At 41.9% G+C, this 19,415-nt stretch overlaps 1 protein-coding gene and 1 pseudogene across 1 annotated transcript in view; both read right to left on the bottom strand.

The window, feature by feature from the left end:
* Positions 1–11,710, bottom strand: part of MEP1B (meprin A subunit beta) — a 46,211-nt gene extending 34,501 nt beyond the window's left edge. The window contains exons 1-2 of the mRNA XM_042961571.1: positions 11,581–11,710; positions 8,652–8,723 (exon numbers count right to left, since the gene is read on the bottom strand). Coding sequence (XP_042817505.1) covers positions 8,652–8,723; positions 11,581–11,710 — 202 coding nt within the window. The remainder of the gene's footprint in view (positions 1–8,651; positions 8,724–11,580) is intronic.
* A 6,423-nt stretch (positions 11,711–18,133) lies between these two features.
* On the bottom strand, positions 18,134–19,008 carry LOC122232392 (annotated as a pseudogene).
* Between the last annotated feature and the right edge of the window lie 407 nt (positions 19,009–19,415).

Below are 19,415 nucleotides of genomic sequence, written 5' to 3'. Positions count from 1 at the left end.
GGACAGGCTGCGGTTCCTTCTTCATCTAAGAGAAGAGAGAGGAGAAAGAGAGGTAATGAGCAGTCATGGAAAGGAGCGTCAGCTTACACATACGTTGGGGGATTTTACTGCCAACCATTAGACATTTCAGAACTGAGGACCGAGAGCCAAGAGTAACCTGCTTATTTCACAAATTGGCCCTAAAAACTAGTCCTGCATAGTGATGTGACTTGATTTGCTTTGATAATCCTAGAGAATGGATCTATCATAGATGATCCTTTGCACTAATGTAGATATTTTCTGGTATGAGGTTATGAGCAAGGGAGATAAGTTACACATTCATATCTTTACAGCATGGTATCATTATTAAATGTATGATTAAATGTTTAGATGGATGGATGGGTGGATGGGAAGGTAGGTTGTTGGTGGTGGTTTGGTATGAAATGTGAACTTTAGAGCTAAAGGTGAAATAAATTTTAGGAAATTAAAAACTTCTAAGGTGGGATACCTAAGGAGAGCTGTCTGGGGAATCATTTGCTCAAAGAATAGAGTACAGTTCAGAGTCCTACCTCTAGCCTTGAACTAGAGATTAGAAATCACTTCAAACATCTCAAATATCCAAAGGTCTGACTAATACTACAACAGGAGAGTTGGGGACAGTGGTTCTGGGGGCTAAGAGAAGCAGAGACTCAGCCCCAGAATCTGGTAAGGTCGAGAGTCATTTGGTGTCTATAATCCTCCCATATAATAATTCATGATGGTGGGACATCTCTCAGCCACCATTGATCTTAACTTGAGATCCACATTTATCAATAGAATTCAGGAGTTCTGTGAATTTGATGGAGAAAATAATTATGCAAAATAATTACATCTCAATTTCATTGACTTTTAATTAAAATGTAGGATTTCCTTCCATTGCAAAATAAGCACAAACCTTAATAGGTATCAATACTTGTGACTGTCACCAATAAAAATAACAAATATTTTCATATCAGATCAGAGTAAGTGTTAATATCTCAAAATGTTGTGTATGCTCATTGCTGCTTTGAATTATGGCAGTCATGGAGCTCATAGCTAGGTCTAGTCATTTACTACATTAACAAACACATGTATTACTGTATCACAAACATTCTTTTTGTTAACTAGATTTCAATATAATTGTAGGTTTTTTGGTAATCTTACGTATTTTATTTTATGCATTTAAAACATTATTCTGGGGCCACGTGGGTGGCTCAGTCGGTTGAGCATCTGATTCTTGATTTCGGCTCAGGTCATGATCTCACGGTTCATGAGATTGAGCCTTGAGTCAGGCTCCATCCGCTGCAGAGCCCGCTTGGGATTCTCTCTCTATTTCTCTGTCTCCCTCTCCCCTGATCATGCGTGCTCTCTCTCTCTTTCTCAAAATAAATAAATAAGCACAAATAAATAAATAAATAAAACATTATCCTGAGAAGGGAGCTTCTGAGGAGCTTCACCAGACTAACAAAAGGTGTCCATGGCCCAAAAATGTTAGGGTGACAACAGCATGGATGGATCTAGAAAGTATAATGCTAAGCTAAATAAATCAGTTAGAGAAAGACCAATACCATACGATTTCACTCATATCTGGAAGTTGAGAAACAAAACAAATGAACAAAGGAGAAAAAAGAGAGACAAACCAAGAAACTGACTTAACTGTAGAGTAAAAACTGATGGTCGCCCGAGGGGAGGCGGTGGGGGATAGGTAAAAGAGCTGATGGAGACTAAGGAGTGCATTTGTGATGAGCACTGGGTGATGTATGGAATTTCGAATCACTATATTGTATACCTGAAATGAATATAACACTGTATGTTACTTACATTGGAATTAGAACTTAAAACCTAATAAGAATGAAAAACAATGTGACGGTGAGAGAGCTGCTTCTTTCCATTGTGCCTCATCTTCCCTGGATGGACATCACACTGAATTCTCATGAAGGGATAGGCGGTTTTTTCCTGACATTTCCAGGAAGCAGCTCAAACCATCAAGCCCAAGGACTGTAAGCAAGCTGTTTTATCCATTAGGCACCATAGAAACGGGGCCTAGGGCCAATGAGCTTGAACAATGCTGTCTACAAAAACACTTAAGACAGAGCTAGGGGGAAAATTTTTTGCTCTAAACTAAAAATAAAGCTACTGATGTGCAATTAATAAATGTCTAATTAAATGTACCAAATTTCATATGTCAAATTCATCTGTCATTACATTTAATATTCACAAATATTTTTGCATTTGAAAAATTTACAGATCAGATTTTCTCACTTTGCAAGAAATCTCAAATAAACATGATTATGAAGAAAAACAATAAAAAATTAAAGTTACAGCCAAATATTTTCAAAAGTAGAATTATATAAATACACGTAATATTTTGTGAGCGGGGGTGGAACTAGACTAATGGAATGTGTAATGTCAGTACATTTAGTACATTTTACTATGTTTGAGGGGTGCCTGGGTAGCTTAGGGTTGAGCAACTGACTCTGGCTCAGGTCATGACCTCATGGTTTGTGCGTCCGAGCCCCCCATGGGTCTTTGCTCTGACAGCATAGACCCTGCTTCAGATTCTCTGTCTCCCTCTCACTCTGCCCCTCTCCCACTTGTGCTTTCCCTCTCTCTCTCTCCCTCTCTCCTCCCTCTTTCTGAAAAATAAATAAACATTAAAGAAAAAGTACGAAAGAAATGTCAGGGGGTGAGGGGGTGCTCCAAAGAATCAAATGGACCCAGGCCTTCAAAGGTCTCAAAACCGCACTGGCCTGAAATTGTAAACCTGTCCTCTTGGACCCTCAAAAGGAGCACAGCCCCAGAGTTTGGGCCCTTGGAAGACTCCTACCGTCTCCATCCCTTGCCCCATACACCCTCCCAAGGCTTCCCAATCCTCCCCCACTCTTCCTTACCCCTCAAAGTCCACCTCACTCCCTGGCCCTGGGCACTTCAGCTTCTCAGAAAGATCAAAGAATTCCAGCCTTTTTTGTTTTGGTGGAGATGCCTGGAATCAAACGCAGGGCCTCACTCCTTTGGGGTTTTGCAAATAGCACTAGGAGGTTAGCTGGGTTCTCCTCTGCCCAGCTCTCTGACCCTCTAACAGGCAGGCCTGGACCTCCACCGGTCGGAATCCTCCCAGGTCATGTCTCTTGGCTTTCCACTTTTCATCAGAAATGCTCTGTCTGGGGCACCTGGGTGGCGCAGTCGGTTAAGCGTCCGACTTCAGCCAGGTCACGATCTCACGGTCCGTGAGTTCGAGCCCCGCGTCGGGCTCTGGGCTGATGGCTCGGAGCCTGGAGCCTGTTTCCGATTCTGTGTCTCCCTCTCTCTCTGTCCCTCCCCCGTTCATGCTCTGTCTCTCTCTGTCCCAAAAATAAAAAAATAAAAAAAACGTTGAAAAAAAAAAAAATTTTTAAAAGAAATGCTCTGTCTGGTTTCCTGAAAAAGCACTGGACAAGCCCACCGTTGTCACCTTGAGTAGTGACAAGTTACGTGGAGGAGAAATTGTCCTTGCTGTCCTTCTTCCATCTGGATGTCATTGAGCATTCACCTGTGGTTGGTGGTACGGTTGAAGGGGCCATCTCCAGAGCTGAAAAGGAGAAAGATACTAGAGATCTCAGATAGGTCTGCTTATCTGTGCCCTGCCCATATGTAAGAGATACACATGAAGCCGTCGATAAGAGTTAGCTCTGAAGAAAGGAACCAAAACATGGGAGCAAGAAAAGGGCCTTTTTTGTTTAATTGTGGACCTTAGAGTCAGCTGGACTAAGCATTTGCTTGAAGCCAAAAAAAAAGAAGAAAAACAATTGACAAATACAGAACATTTGCTGTATTTATTTGAAAGCATTAGAGAAATCAAGTAAACTCAGAACTTTGGTGTACTTTCTTATGCTTAACTGTAAGAATAGTGTAAACAAAAAAAAAAAGGTCCCAAACCTGGACTTGGGAAGAACTTTCTCCTGGGGTGAAGTTAGCACTGCTGATAAAATGCACAGGCCATCTGCTGATGAAGGTTAGTGGGACTAAGATTTGTCCCCAGAATCTAGGTCTCTACCCACCCGATGGAATATCAGGTGCCTTATACCAATGTTGTGTTGTTTTTTTTTTTTAATGTTTATTTTTGAAAGACAGAGAGAGTGAGAGAGAGAGTGTGTGTATGTGTGTGTGTGTGTGACTGGGGTGGGTCAGAGAGAGAGGGAGACACAGAATCCGAAGCAGGCTCCAGGTTTTGAGCTGTTAGCACAGAGCCTGACACGGGGCTCAAACCCACGAACTGTGAGCTCATGACCTGAGCCAAAGTCGGATGCTTAGCCATCTGAGCCACCCAGGCACCCCAATACCAAACTTTTTTTCTTGATGTATTTGATCTTACAGTAATTATAAAATGTTCTTTTTTCCTAGGGGCACCTGGGTGGCTCAGTCGGTTAAGCTTTCGACTTCAGCTCAGGTCATGATCTCACGGTTCATGAGGTCAAGCCCCGTGTCTGGCTCTCTGTTGTCAGCACGGAACCTGCTTCAGATCCTCTGTCTCCCTCTCTCTCTGCCCCTTCCCCGCTCATGCTCTTTCTCTCTCAAAATAAATAAATAAATAATAAAATATTTTTTAAACGTTCATTTTCTAGAAGATACCCCTACTGAGAGTAAATCTTTGAATGAGCCTCCTAAATGCTTCTTCCTTTGTATCTGTGATATCTGCTCATGTCTGAAAAGTTGTGATATCTGTGATATCTGCTGTTTTGTCTTAAAAGTTGTCTTTACCATTAGTATTATTTTTAATTTAAAGTAAGGGGTTGGACATTATGATCTTGCCTGGGTTTAAGATATTTAAGATTGCTGGCTTCTGTATCACTGAATTGCTTTATAATCATATATGACATATATAGATTAATTCCTCCAAAGATTATAGGCAAAAGAATTCTGCCTTAATTACATTTCCCACATAGTCTGTTAAGGCACAATACTGCTTAAGTGTAATTTTCAGAAAAGTAAAATTATGACTCTTATGTAAATATAAATGTACACATGTCCGAGATTGTATTCAGTTAAGTACTAAAGAACCAGTAAGATGCAAGAACCACTTTCAAGAAGAATTTGAAGAACAGTCATTTATAGAGACAATCAGAAATGCTGAAATAAGTATGCTAATAATATTTGCAAAACTGGTGGATATTATATAGGAAAATGATGTATAATATTGAAGTTATCCTTCTAAAGGGCAGAAGCCAATTGTATCTCTACTGGACAAGAGTGTTTGCACTTCTATTGCCAAGAGCCATTTGCATGACCACCATTTTCTACCACTTCCATTTTGCCTTCCTCAATAGGAGACAATCAAAGGTATGCACCCCTACAAAATCAGAGAGTGTTCTCTTGACAGTCCCCAGAGCTCTTTTAGAAGATAACCCCATAATCTCTTTAGCCAATTCCTGAATCTTAGATCATTTTGCTTGACAAGAAACCATTTCTCAACAATTGCAGGGGTGCCTGGGACTCTTGATTTTGGCTCAGGTCATGATTTCATGGTTCAGTTCCTGAGATTGAGCCCCGCATTGGGCTCTATGCTGAGAGCTCAGAAACTGGGATTCTCTCTCTTTCTCTCTCTCTCTCTCTCTCCCTCCCTTCCCTTCTCCAGCTTGTCTGCACATGCTCTCTCTCTCTCTAAATAAATAAATAAACATTAAAAAAAATCGCACCATATCAAAAAATAAAGTATAGAACAAATTAATGTTGGGTGGGGACTATGAGAATTACAGCGAACAATTGTTGGCCCCTCTGCTTTCCTCTTCCTGACTTTACAGTAATAACAAAACAATACTTTCTAAAATGGCTTATAATTATAGTACAATTTCAATCTAAATCCCATTTTTTGAAGAGGGAAAAATTGAAAAATGATTCTGGAGCTCACCTGGGAAAATGAGTATCTGAAAACAGTCAAGAAAATTTTGAAAATGAATTGAAAGAAGGGGATGGGTGTCAGAGGCTATGCGGGAAGAAAGTAGAGAAGCTTGCTTTCACCTGATGATGTTAGACATGAAAAGTCATTTGAAATTTACAATAATAAAAATAGGAACATATTAATGAAACAATATAAATCCCCAAACCATACGCAAGTTTAAGAATATGCTAGATGCGACATTTAAAATCAGTGGACAGATGATTCAATAGATGATATTAAGACAACTTGATCCATAGTTGCTCAAAAAAATTTTTATCTTTATTTTTTTTAGAGGTTTTGTGTTTAAGTAATCTCTACATCCAATGTAAGGCTCAAACCCACAACCCTGAGATCAAGAGTCACATGCTCTACCGACTAAAAAAACATGTTTTTAAATTATTGAAGCATCAGTTGGGGCACCTGGGTGGCTCAGTCGGTTAAGCCTCTGACTCTTGATTTTGCCTCAGGTCATGATCTCACAATTCATGAAATTGAGCCTGACATTGGGCTCTGCATTGACAGTATGGAGCCTGCTTGGGATTCTCTCCTCCTTCTCTCTCTGTCCCTGCCCACTCATTCTCTCTCTCTCTCTCTCTCTCTCTCTCAAAACTAAATAAATAAATGTTCTTCTAAAAAACATCATTTGCAATTAGCTAGTTGGGGATGGGGAGGGAGCTCTGATATTTTAGACAGAAGGCAGCCAGAGCAAAGGAATTACAGTTCAAGCAAGGATAAAACAGTGGGTCCAGATGGAAAGCTTAATGCCCAACAGAGTAATGGTGAGCTGAGCAGAGGAGAGTGGTAGGAACCAACCACATCGGAGCTGGGGGGTGGAGGGACAGGGGTGGTGTGGCATGAAAAACAGGCTTGAACTTGATCTTCAAACGGATGGAAAGCCTGGGAAGGTTTCAAGTGGGAAATTGTGATGATCAAGTTTTCATTTCAGAGCGTTTACACTGCTATTTAGAGGATAGATTCAAAAGGTTAAGAAAAACCATTTTGGATATAGTTGCACAAGGAGAAGATTCCAGAAATATTTGGGAATGGGAGACACATTGCAAAAGCTTAAAGGAGGAATACATGGAAAAAAGATGGAAGTTATCAGGACATTCCGCATGTTAGAGAATTTGGATGGTGAGAAAAAGGAGAAAGGTAAGGAGTGACTTAAGGGAGCAGCAGGTTCTAACAAAGGTTGTTAAGCAAAGAGAGACTAAAGCACGTTAGCAGCAAGGCTTGAGTAATGGTGGGAAGGGGGCAGACCTGGAAAGAGTGAGAAAGGAAGGGTTAGGGGAGCCATGGGAGAGCCATCTGTCCATCTATGTAGAAAAAGAGAAGGGGGCACCTGGGTGGCTCAGTCTGTTGGGCGTCAGACTCGGCTTAGATTATGATCTCGGGGTTCCCAGGTTCGAGCCTCACATCGGGCTCTGTGTGGACAGCTCAGAGCCTGGAGCCTACTTTGGAGTCTGTGTGTCTCTCTCTCTTTCTCTGCCCCTCTCCTGCGTGTGCGCTCTCTCTCTCTCTCTGTCAAAAATAAATGAATAAACTTAGAAAAAAAGAAGAGGAAGCTGCCACGCAGTCCTAGTATCAGCTCTCCTGTTCTCATCTTTATCAGTTTCAGATCCACCTACTGCTCCAGAAAGCTCGTAACCATCCAGTCCACAGGTTTCCCGCCCCTATTTTACACCAGTGTTATTGGCAGCACTGGGGATAAAGCAATGAACGAAACAGATCAGGTCCTGCCCTCACGGCACTTATGTACTCATGGGAGACAAGACAACCGTCAGATACGTCACCACGGAAATCCCTGTGAGGAAGTGGTACATGCCCTCAAGAACGGTATAACTGAAGGGAAGGAGGGCTAGAGTGACTGAGGGGCACTATTCACATGAGGTGGCCAAAGGACGACTCTCTGGCCAGATGACATTTTTTCTGAAGCCAGCGGGGCAGAATTTAATGAATGATGGATAGGAAGTCAAACTTTCAAAAGTCGAGATCCTATAAAACAACACCTTCTAGGAAAATCAGTAAACAAAAGTAGCCTGGTCCAGTTATCGGTTATCCTGACAGTGGTATTTCTGGACTGAAAATGTGGGCTGCAAATCAACTTTCTGTTAATCCCAAATGTGACTTGTCTCATTATACAGTACCACTTAATATTTATTTCCGATCCCCCAAACAGGCCTACATGTTAGAGAACTGAAGGACAAAACTAGTATTGTAACAGTCCAATTTCTGTTAAGATTCCACGGAAAATGCTAAGACAGAATACCTCTGAGGAAAGCCTGAGATAAATTGCTGGAATGTCTAAAATGTCTTAAATCTCCTTGTAATTTAATTTTTCATCAAATGCATGCTGTGCACCTACAGGTGCTAAGTACTAGCCTGAGCACCAGGGGCACAGATTTTGAACAACAGCCGTGTCTTCGAAGAGACCTTCTGCCAGAAGGTCTGGCTGGCTGAAAACACACTGATTATATCACGTGACTGCAACAGAAGATGGCCAAAGAGCAGAGCTTTGGGAATCTAACTTCCAGAGCAAGGAGATACTGGGGGTAGGGGAGCTTCTCAGAGAAAATCCCTTATAACTTTCCTAAGTGCCCCATTCCTCCCTCCCACGCTGCGTTCCTTCATTCATTCCCTCACCCCCTCCAGTAAATACATATGGAACAGCTAGTGAGTGCGACGCCTGTTCTGAGAGCCAGAGATACAGCAGTGAACAAAAACAAGCAAAAACCCCTACCTTGATAGCGTTTACATTCCAAGCTGGGAGACAGATCACTAAAATATGTAGCATGGTAGAAGGTGATGAGAGCTACGGAAAAAATGTCAATGGGTCTATTAGACGAGGCACAGTCAGAGTAGCAAGTGGTGGACAGGAGCTGCTTAGGACTGGCCCGAGAGAGCTAATTGCTAGCATCTCTTCCCCAGTCCCCATTTACCGATATCACATCAGTAGCTTAAAATGGTCACAGTGGGCAGGGGCGCCTGGGTGGCTCAGTCGGTTGAGTGTCTGACTTCGGCTCGGGTCATGATCTCACGGCTTGTGAGTTCGAGCCCCGCATCGGGCTCTGTGCTGACAGCTCGGAGCCTGGAGCCTCTTCAGATTCTGTGTCTTTCTCTCTCTCTCTGTCCCTCCCCCACTCGCACTCCGTGTCTCTCTGTCTCTCAAAAATAAGTAAACATTAAAAAAAATTAAACACACACACACACGTGCACACATGCATTTAGTCTTTGACTGCATGCACTTGTGGAAATGGGTCTCTATGGCACTGTTGCTTCTGTGCCTGGCGCTGGTGCCTGAAGTCAGCAGGGCGGGTAGCCAGCAAGGAAAGGCGGATGTGAAGTAAGGGAAGAAGATGAAACCCAGAGGATGGACTAGAATGATCAACTATCTCTCTTTGCCTCCAAGCCTCTGTCTTCAGTGATGTGGCAAAGTCCTACGCGAGAAGCCAGCACCCTTCATCAGGGAGCTACACACACCCTTGACCCAGGAGTCTGAGACACTAAAGGAGGCTCCAGCGAGAGAGAGCTGTAAGAGTTGTGAGGCCAGCCACAGCCTGGTGCCAGCCAGGTGAGCCCACAGGTAAGCGACACCACAGCTGGCTGCACCAGCGCTCTGCACGCTGTGCGAAACCAGTATGGCCATTCCTTCACCGCCGCCTTCCACATCTCATGCAGCCTGACAACTCTGTAGGGAAGGCACTCTGGGAAACTGGTCTGGCTAAATAATAATAATAATAATAGTATAAGCTAAACTGGTAATGCAAACCCACCACGGTTAGGAAAGAGAACAAAGAGTGTTGGTGGCAATTTTCAATAGGATTTTCAGGGCAAGGTTTACCAAGAAGCTGACATTTGCATAACAATCTGAAAGAAGTGAGGGAGCGAGCTTTGGGGATTGTTATGGGAAGAGAGTTCCAGGCAGAGGGGTAGCGAATGGAAGACCCTGAGTTGAAGGCACACCTGATACGTTCAAAGAACAGCAGGGATGACAGTTGGCTGGAGTGAATGAGGGAGAGAGTAGAAAGAGGAAGGGTCAAGAAGGCAACTGTGTGTGTGTGTGTGTGTGTGCGTGTGTGTGTGTGGAGAGAGAGAGGGGAGGGCTTGTAAGACTTCGCCAAGACCTCGGCTTCTACTCTGTGTGGGATAAGCCTTCAATGGATGATTTTGAGCAAGGAAATAACAAGATCAAATCAGTCTTAGCAGGACCATTCTGGCTGCTATACTGGGAATAGCTTGAAATGTCAGCAAATGAGGATTATTAAAGGGTTATTGCAAAAATCAACAGAGAAGCAGATGACAGCTTAGACCAGGGGAGCAGCAATGGGGATGGAGCAAAGAGGTGGGATCCTGGATGTGTTTTGAAGGTCAAGTCAACAGAATTTGGACTGGGATGTGTGGTATGGGAGAGCTGGAAGAATCAAGGATGAGTCCAAGTTCTTGGGCTGAGCAACCAGAATATTAGAGGTTGCAATTAACTGAAATTGCAAGAAATGAAAGACAATCGAGTTTGGATGGGAAGAGGGAGATCAAGAGTTTAGTCTGGACAAGTTGAGTTTGAGTTTTCCTCTAGACATCAAATCGAAGATGACAGTTGGATCTGTGAATACAGAATTTAGGGAACAGGATATAATTCTGAGATTAACAACATACAGAGAGTATTTAACACCATGAGGCTGGATGAGACCAACAAGACGTAAAGTAGAAGAGCGAAGAACTGGAAGGACTGCGTGCAAGGACCCTACCCACTAAACCCACTAAATGCTCAGGGATATGAGGAGGAATAAGCAAAAGTTGCTAACAAGGAGTGACCAGAGAGGTAGGAGAAGATCCAACGGACTGTGGTAGCCTCCAAAGCAAGTAACAAAAAGAGAGAGGGAGCAATCAACTGAGTCAGATGCTGCAGATGCATCACATTAGAGGAGAACTGAGAGCTGATCCTTGGATTTAGCGAAACAGAGGTCTTTGGCCACTTGCTAAGGACAATTTTGGCAATAAAAGTTATATGAACTGAGTTCAAATAAGAAGGAAATAGAGAAGTTAGGGACAATGCATAGAGGCAACTCTTTTGAGGTGTACAAGGAAGAAGAAAAAGGAGACATGAGCAAGAAAGCAGAATGGGGATCAAGAGAGAGTTTTGATCTGCTTTTCTTTGGACTGGGAGAAATCATTGTGTTTGTAGGCTGGCAAGAATGATCCAGTGGAGAGGGAAATTTTTGTGATGGATGGAGAGAGGGGACAGCTGTTGAAACAGTGTCCAAAGTGAGCAAGGATGAGATCTAGTACTTAAGCAGAGGGATTGCACTCTGAGCAGAGTGACCTTCATCCACCGTAGACCAAATACTTGAAGCCAACCGACCACGTACATGAAGCAGACAGATAGGTTTGGGGGGAGGTTATAGAAATTATTATTCCTAATCTCTCATATCTCCATAAATAGGGTAAAAGTATCGACTGAAAATGTTTGTGGGAAGAATCAAATAAGTTAATGCATATGAACTCCCAGAAAGTGGGTAATGAATGTGAACAGCTATTCAATATTATCATACATCAGTTTGGGTGATTTAATCTGTTCTTGTGCTTTCACTGACCTCTTATCCTTAAGCTTCAGATCCAAGATCCAAGATGTGGACATCTCTCAAAATCAACAGGTGTAGAACTCAATTCACTTTGGTCTTCTCTGGGCAACTCCACCTTCCGCAAGCTTGTCGCAGTTAAGGGCTCCTTCCACCTGGGCACATCAACCACAATGCTAGATTTCTGAATTTCTTCTTCTTCCTCATACTCCTTCCTCAACATCGTGGAAATCCCTTCTCTCCTCCCTTCTCTTCTCTATCATCCCTCCAACTGTGTACCCTTTCACTCTCTCAAGCATGTCTTTCTTCTGGACTTTGGCCTCCTAACTGATCCTCTCGGTCAATATGGCCTCCTGTGACTCTCTCTTCCCCATGTACAGAGTGATCTGTCCGAAATGCAAACACTGTGTCACTTTCTGGAGTAAACGCTTCCATGGTCCAGGCTATACAGCATGGCACTCAAGGCCTTTCATGCTATGTTTACATCTTTAGCTGCATCTCCTGCCCCTTTTAATCTGGTACTTTATTCACCAATTATACTAAGCATATATGGCTTCCCTGCACAGCGCTCCCCAAAACTACCCCCCAAAAACTGTTGAGTACCACCATGCCGATGACTGATTACCCTTCAACTCTCAGCTTTGGCACCATGTCCTCCAGGGAACTCTCTCTGATCCAGTTTGAGCCAAGTGCCATTCCTTAGGGCTTTCACAATATCACATCCAAACACCCAGCGTGTTATCAGTGCTCAATGAATTGGTTGCCATTATATTAGATGAACTACATCTAATTGATTAAACTATGTTAGATGATATCTTGAAATCCTAGGGGCGCCTGGGTGGCTCAGTCGGTTGAGCATCCGACTTCGGCTCAGGTCATGATCTCACAGTTCGTGGGTTCGAGCCCTGTGTCGAGCTCTGTGCTGATGACTCGGAGCCTGGAGCCTGCTTCGGATTCTGTGTCTCCCTCTCTCTCTGCCCCTAACCCACTCGCATTCTGTTTCTGTCTCTCTCAAAAAATAAATAAACATTAAAAAATTAAAAAAAAAAAAAAAAAAGAAAGAAAGAAATCCTTTCCAGTACCATGGTACTGCAGCAGGCATTTTTCTTTTGGTCAGTCTTTTTTTTTTTTTTTTTAATTCCAGTATAATTAACATACAGTGTTATATTCATTTTAGGTAGACAATATAGTGGTTCAATAATTTTATACATCACTTAGTGCCCATCACAGTAAATGGACTCTTAATCTCCTTCACCTATTTCACCCATTTCCCCACCCACCTCCCCTCTGGTCACCATCTGCTTGTTCTCTATAGTTAAGAGCCTGTTTTTTTGGTTTGTCTCTTATTTCTTTGTTTTGTTTCTTAAATTCCACATATGAGTGGATCCATATGGCATTTTATTTCTCTGATTTATGTCATTTAGCATTATACTCTCTAGATCCATCCATGTTGTTGCAAATGGCAAGAACTCACTTACTTTCATGGCTAAGTGGTACTTCATTGTATCTATCTACCACCTCTTTATCCATTCATCTACCAATAGACGCTTGGGTTGCTTCCATATCTTGGATACTGTAAATACTGTTGCAATAAACATAGGGGTGCATATATCTTTTCAAGTTAATGTTTTCGGATTCTTTGGGTAAATACCTCGTAGTGGAATTACTGGATCATATGGTAATTCTATTTTTAATTTTTTGAGGAGCCTCTATACTGTCTTCTACAGTGGCTGCCCCAGTTTGCATTCCCACCTACAATGCACAAGTGTTGCTTTTTCTTTACATCCTCACCAACACTTGTTGCTTCTTGTGTTTTTTATTTTAGCCATTCTGATAGGGGTGAGGCTGTATCTCATTGTGGTTTTGATTCGTATTTCCCCCATGATGAGTGATGTTGAGCGTCTTTTCATGTGTCTGTTGCCTTTTTTGGGTTACAGTTTTACTGACATAAAATTCACATGCCATATAATTCACCTTTTTGAAGTGTAGAATTCAGTGGCTTTTAGTATATTCACAGAGTTGTGTAACTGACAAGACAATCAATTTTACAACATTTTATTACCCCCAAAAGAAACCCTGTACCTTTTAGTTGTTACTCTCCTTTTCCACACGACCCACTCGACCCTTGGAGATACTGATCTCCTTTCTGTTTCTGTTGATTTGTGGATTTGCCTATTCTGGACATTTCATATCAATGGAATGTTACAATATGTGGTCTTTTGTGTCTGGCTTCTTTCAATTAACATAACATTTTCAAGATCCATCCCTATTGTAGAATGTATCAGTATTTCAGTTCTTTATTGTCAAACAATATTTCATTTATATGAATATGCCACATTTTATTATTTATCCATTCATCATTTGATAGACATTTGGGTTGTGTCCAATTTTTGTCTACTATGAATAATGTTGCTATGAACATTCTTGCACAAGTTTTTAATGTGGCTATATTTTTCATTTCTTTCGGGCATATACTAGGAGTGGAATTGTTGTGTTCATAAGGTAACTCTGTATTTAATCTTTTGATGAGCTGCCAGACTATAGCAGATGTATTTTTCCATTACATAAGTGAAAATGTGGATACCATTTGTCTTTACAAAAGGTTTGTGCTCCTGGGGCACCTGGGTGGCTCAGTCGGTTAAGTGTCAGAGTTCAGGTCATGATCTCGCTGTTCCTGAGTTCAAGGCTCGTGTTGGGCTGTGTGCTGACAGCTCAGAGCCTGGAACCTGTTTCAGATTCTGTGTCTCCCTCTCTGTCTCTGCCCCTCCCCCAATTGTGCTTGTGCTCTCTCTCTCTCTCTCTCTCTCTTAAAAATAAACATTAAAAAAAAATGGTTTGTGCTGCAGTTGGCTGGAGATCTTGGACAAGAGAACTTTTGATTCAGGTTAGCTGGCCCTTTGACACCCCATAGTGTATAGCGACCCACTGCCCTGCTGGCCACAGAAAACGCCTTTCAAAACTACGATTCTGGTCTCAGCCCTCCAGGTAGGGTTGGGAATGTGACTTCCAAATGAAGTCATAGCCATTGTTCCTCTCATTCATCATCCACTCCCCAGTAACATCTGAATTTTAAAATACTGTATTTAAAATAACATGTGATTCTCCTATTTATTTTGTGACTTAGTTATAATTGTGTAATAAATCTATTGACTATAATACGTTTGAACATTTACATACACATGGCAGCTACAGATTGTATTTTATGGTGTTTGGATAATTTTTAAAAAACACAATAAAATACCATCTAAATCTCTCATCATTCCCAAATCAACATACACCGCATAATCTTTCAAGAGTTCAGCCTCCACCGGTCACTACCCTCTTCAAAGATCTTCAGTGCCTTTAGGATAAAGAACAGACTTCGTGAGCTTGGCCCCCAGGAAGCCTCAGCTCTGCCCCATATGTATCTCTGTCTTATCTCATGCCACACCCTCCACGAACTTCTGTTCTGTGACTCTAGTCTCCTCACCCTCCTAAGTACACCTTCCCGAGCCTGTTCCCTGGCCCTCTGCTCCAACCATGTTCCCCCTCCTGGTATTATCTATGTCTGAGTCATGTTCCAAAGTGCAGGTCAATGTCAGTCTCCTCTGTGAATGCTTCAACGTCAAAAAAAAAAAAAAAAAAAAAAAATGACCTCTCCCTCCTCTGGGATTCTACAGCATTTATTTTTGCCATACATCATTGAATTTTTTTTTTTTTTTATGGACACATCATCCTTTGCCACTAAGTTATAAGTTCCTTGACGGCAGGGTGATATGGTAACCTTTACCCTCTCTATAGACATTGCTTTTAGCCTAGTGTGTGTCTGGGGAAAGGTGACTTTGCTCAAATGTAATTGTGATTTGTTGGATACTTAACAAAAGCTATGTTTGAAGGAGTATATAAATGGTTTACCATAAATAACATTTCCTTTTCAGTCCTCCAGTAATTCCCTACATTCATGTGGTTCAGTGCTTATCTCCTGAACTTCTTTTTGGAGGGGTTGGGTTTGTAATCAGTCTTTATTAAGTACTTACTCTGTGCACAGTACTGGACATATGAGTTCAAACTGCATGCTTACCCTCAAAACTTTGCCTTCCGGTAATCAGCTTCATGGTATTCTTATTTTTACTGAAGTTTCATATTCATCTTAGAAGAACTGGTGTTCAAATCACTAGAAAGACATGTAGACGTGGTGACAGTTTGAATCCAACCAGAGGAAGAGACCCTGAGTCTCACGGCCTCCTGGATGTGGTAGTTTTGCTCTGAGAAGAGGCAGAGAAGTGGGAATTCTCTTTTTCCCCTGTTGCTTGTTGACCTGTCTACACTATGTTGAGTAGTGTATGACCCTCTGTACTGTGGCCTCTGCTCTATGACATTCGATGACTTCTACATTGTGTTGAATTTTTGCTCTGCTGCTAAGTCTGTACCTTCCTTTTCCTAGACACTTTATCTCTGTTCCCCTTCAGTTCAGTAAACATACATTGAGCACCTACTGCATGCAAGGAATGATGGAAAACATTGGTTTCCCAATTTATCATTATATGTTAGATATATTTATAACACATAAGATACATTTATGTATAATCTACATACACATTTGTAAAAGTATATTTTCATACGCAGAGTAGAGTAACATATTATAAGAGGGTTAAGCTCAAAAGTAAATACGTTAGGGGTGCTTGGGTGGCTCAGTCAGTTGAGCATCCGACTCGATTTTGGCTCAGGTCATGATCCCAGGGTTGTGGGATCTAGACCCTGCTTAAGATTCTCAATCTGTCTCTCTCCCTCCCTCTCTCTCTGCCCCTCTCCCCCTCTCATGCTCTCTCTCTCTTTCTCTCTCAAACTAAAAAAAAAAAAAAAAAAGAAAATAAATATGTTAGGTGAAAATCAAATAAAAGCACAACTTCTCTCAGGAAGTCCTTAAATAGTCTTGAAAAATCATACCCTAGAATGGATAAAGAAATTGTGGTTTATATACACAATGGAATACTACGTGGCAATGAGAAAGAATGAAATATGGCCTTTTGTAGCAACATGGATGGAACTGGAGAGTGTGATGCTAAGTGAAATAAGCCATACAGAGAAAGACAGATACCGTATGGTTTCACTCTTATGTGGATCCTGAGAAACTTAACAGAAACCCATGGGGGAGGGGAAGGGAAAAAAAAAAAAAAAAAAGAGGTTAGAGTGGGAGAGAGCCAAAGCATAAGAGACTGTTAAAAACTGAGAACAAACTGAGGGTTGATGGGGGGTGGGAGGGAGGGGAGGTTGGGTGATGGGTATTGAGGAGGGCACCTTTTGGGATGAGCACTGGGTGTTGTATGGAAACCAATTTGACAATAAATTTCATATATTTAAAAAAAAAAAAAAAGAAAGATCATATCCTAAATGGTACAAAGGAAGTGACGTCCACCTGAGAAAACACGTGAGGAAACAGCCAACTCATGCATGAAACATCTCAAACTCATGTAGGGCTTCTTGAGAGTGAGGCAAGTTATCACTCATATGAGGACTTTAAGACACAGAACATATGAACACAAGGGAAGAGAAGCAAAAATAATATAAAACAGGGAGGGGGATAAGAGACTCTTAAATATGGAGAACAAACAGAGGGTTACTGGAGGGGGTGCGGGAGGGGAGATGGGCTAAATGAGTAAGGGGCATTAAGGAATCTACTCCTGAAGTCATTGTTGCACTATATGCTAGCTAACTTGGATGTAAACTTAAAATAATAATAATAATAATAATAAAATAAATAAATAAAAGAATCTCAGAGAGCGAGGCAAGTTAAGCGTGCATTCGATGAGACTTTGCCGTGTCTGGGTGTATGTGTGTGTCTGGCTGGCTTTTATTCTAGGGGACACAAAATTCTAAAGATGAATGCTGTAAGTACTACAATCTCTTTCCCTCTTTTCCTTTTGGATTGCCTCAATAGACCTGCTCTCCATTCTCCGCTCTGGAGAGTGTTCAAGGTGTTCGGTCCTCGAACCTTTCAGCCGTCATGTCCTAGTTCTAGGCTGCCACCTTGTGGCTATTAAGTGGATGTGCTTTAGCCGGCCTGTTCAGTGTGCCGCTTGCCTACACCCTTAATTAGACGCCATTCCGCTTACCTTCTGCATGTTCGTCGCTACAGCTAACTCCACCTGGTATTTAAGAACAAGACGTTACTTACGTGACAGATAAAAAGTAGAAATGCGTGCTTCCTTCCCCCAGAGCTGCCAGTTTTCCTGTCACAGAATCATGAAAATGTATCACAACACTTCAGGATAATAACTGTCCCCAAAGCTTAAAATCATGGCAGGGTTGCACAGTTTTTTTGGAGTCTACACATAGAGTTCTCCTCTATCCCCAGTTGCCATGTAATCTTTATTTTATTTTAATGTTTATTTATTTATTTTGAGAGAGTGTGTGTGTGCATGAGTTGGGGACGGGCAGTTTCTTCCGGGTATCTTTTTTTTTTTTTTATAACAGGTTTTCAAAAAAAATTTTTTTTAAGTTTATTCTGTGAGAGAGAGAGAGAGAGAGAGCAAGCACGAGTGGGGTATGGGGCAGAGAGAGAGGAAGAGAGAATCCCAAGCAGGCTCCACATCACTGCAGAGCCCAATGCTGGGCTCAAACCCACAAACTGTGAGATCATGACCTGAACTGAAATTGATTCGAACATTTAACTGACTGAACCACCCGTGCGCCACTGGGATATCTTTTTCTTTTGTGCAACTTCTTCTTCTGGTTTAGGAACAATCTGCCCTTCTTCAGCAAGCATCATCTCACTGTGGCACGGAGAGCTCATGTAGGGTTAATCCGACCAGGAGCCAGCCCTGTAAGTTCTACGTCTCTTCTTAGGGGCTTTGTCACCTGGATGTGCTCAATGACCACAGAATCTACATCTAAACCCTTAAGTTCAGCATTACTCTCTGCATTTTTAAGCACCTGCAGTAAAAATTCTGCACTCTTTTTGGGCCACCGACCCTGTGTCCAGCCCCACTGTTTGCCTGGGCACATGTACCAACTCTACCGTTGTAGTGATGGAATGGCACACAGTGCTTCTGTAAAGTGACATCCTTTGGATACTTGGTGGCTTTTCAGATATGCATACCCTTGATGGCCTGGACAGCTTCATGTGTGTTCTCAAGGTGAACACGAAGACTTGAATCTCTTGATTTGAATCATTTTGCAGGGTCTTCTGGTCAAGTGAGTAGCAAACCATTTCCAGAGATGACCTCAGGCCACTTACAGGAAGAGCTGGATATTGCCTGTTAATTTTTATTGATTATGCATCGTAATCATTACCTAAAATGAATCCAATTCCTTCAAGTCCCCTTAGAGACTATTATCTCAACATCATAGTCCCTCAGTGAAGGGAGAGCGGTGCCATTTCTCCTTACTGCCACAAAACAGTTCAACAAACACGTGTTGATTGCCCACTGTGTGTTAGGTTGGGCAATACCAAATGAGCAACATTATCATACCCTCAAAAACTTCATAGTCTATTCTGGTGCAGTGGTTAGTTCTCAACCCCCGGCTGTATATTAGAATCATGTGGGCGTTCCCTCCCCCCCCCCCCCGCCTGCCAAACCAAATAAATAAAAACCTCTGGAGATGGAATCTGAGTATGATTGTTTTTCCAAAGGTCCCAGGTGGTCCTAGTGAGCAGGCAGTGTTGAAAACAACTGGTCTAGTTGGGAAAGAGACTTAATACAAATTAATTGTAATGTTCCATTAGAGGTATAAATAAATTGCTATTGAGTAATAAATTCTGCCTAAAGATCAAGCAGAATATAAGCTTCATGAAGGCAGAGATTTTTGTTTTTTTCATTGATACATCATAAGCACTAGAACATATCTAGGTTAGTCATTTAATTTATATTGTTGAGCTATGAATGAATCAAATTTCGAAATGAGGTATGGGAAAAGAATTTAAAGGAGAGATACTATAGGGGCACTTG

Source organism: Panthera tigris, chromosome D3, assembly GCF_018350195.1.
Source record: "Panthera tigris isolate Pti1 chromosome D3, P.tigris_Pti1_mat1.1, whole genome shotgun sequence".
NCBI classification, from domain to species: Eukaryota; Metazoa; Chordata; class Mammalia; order Carnivora; family Felidae; genus Panthera; species Panthera tigris.
This window is presented reverse-complemented; position numbering and strand designations above follow the sequence as displayed.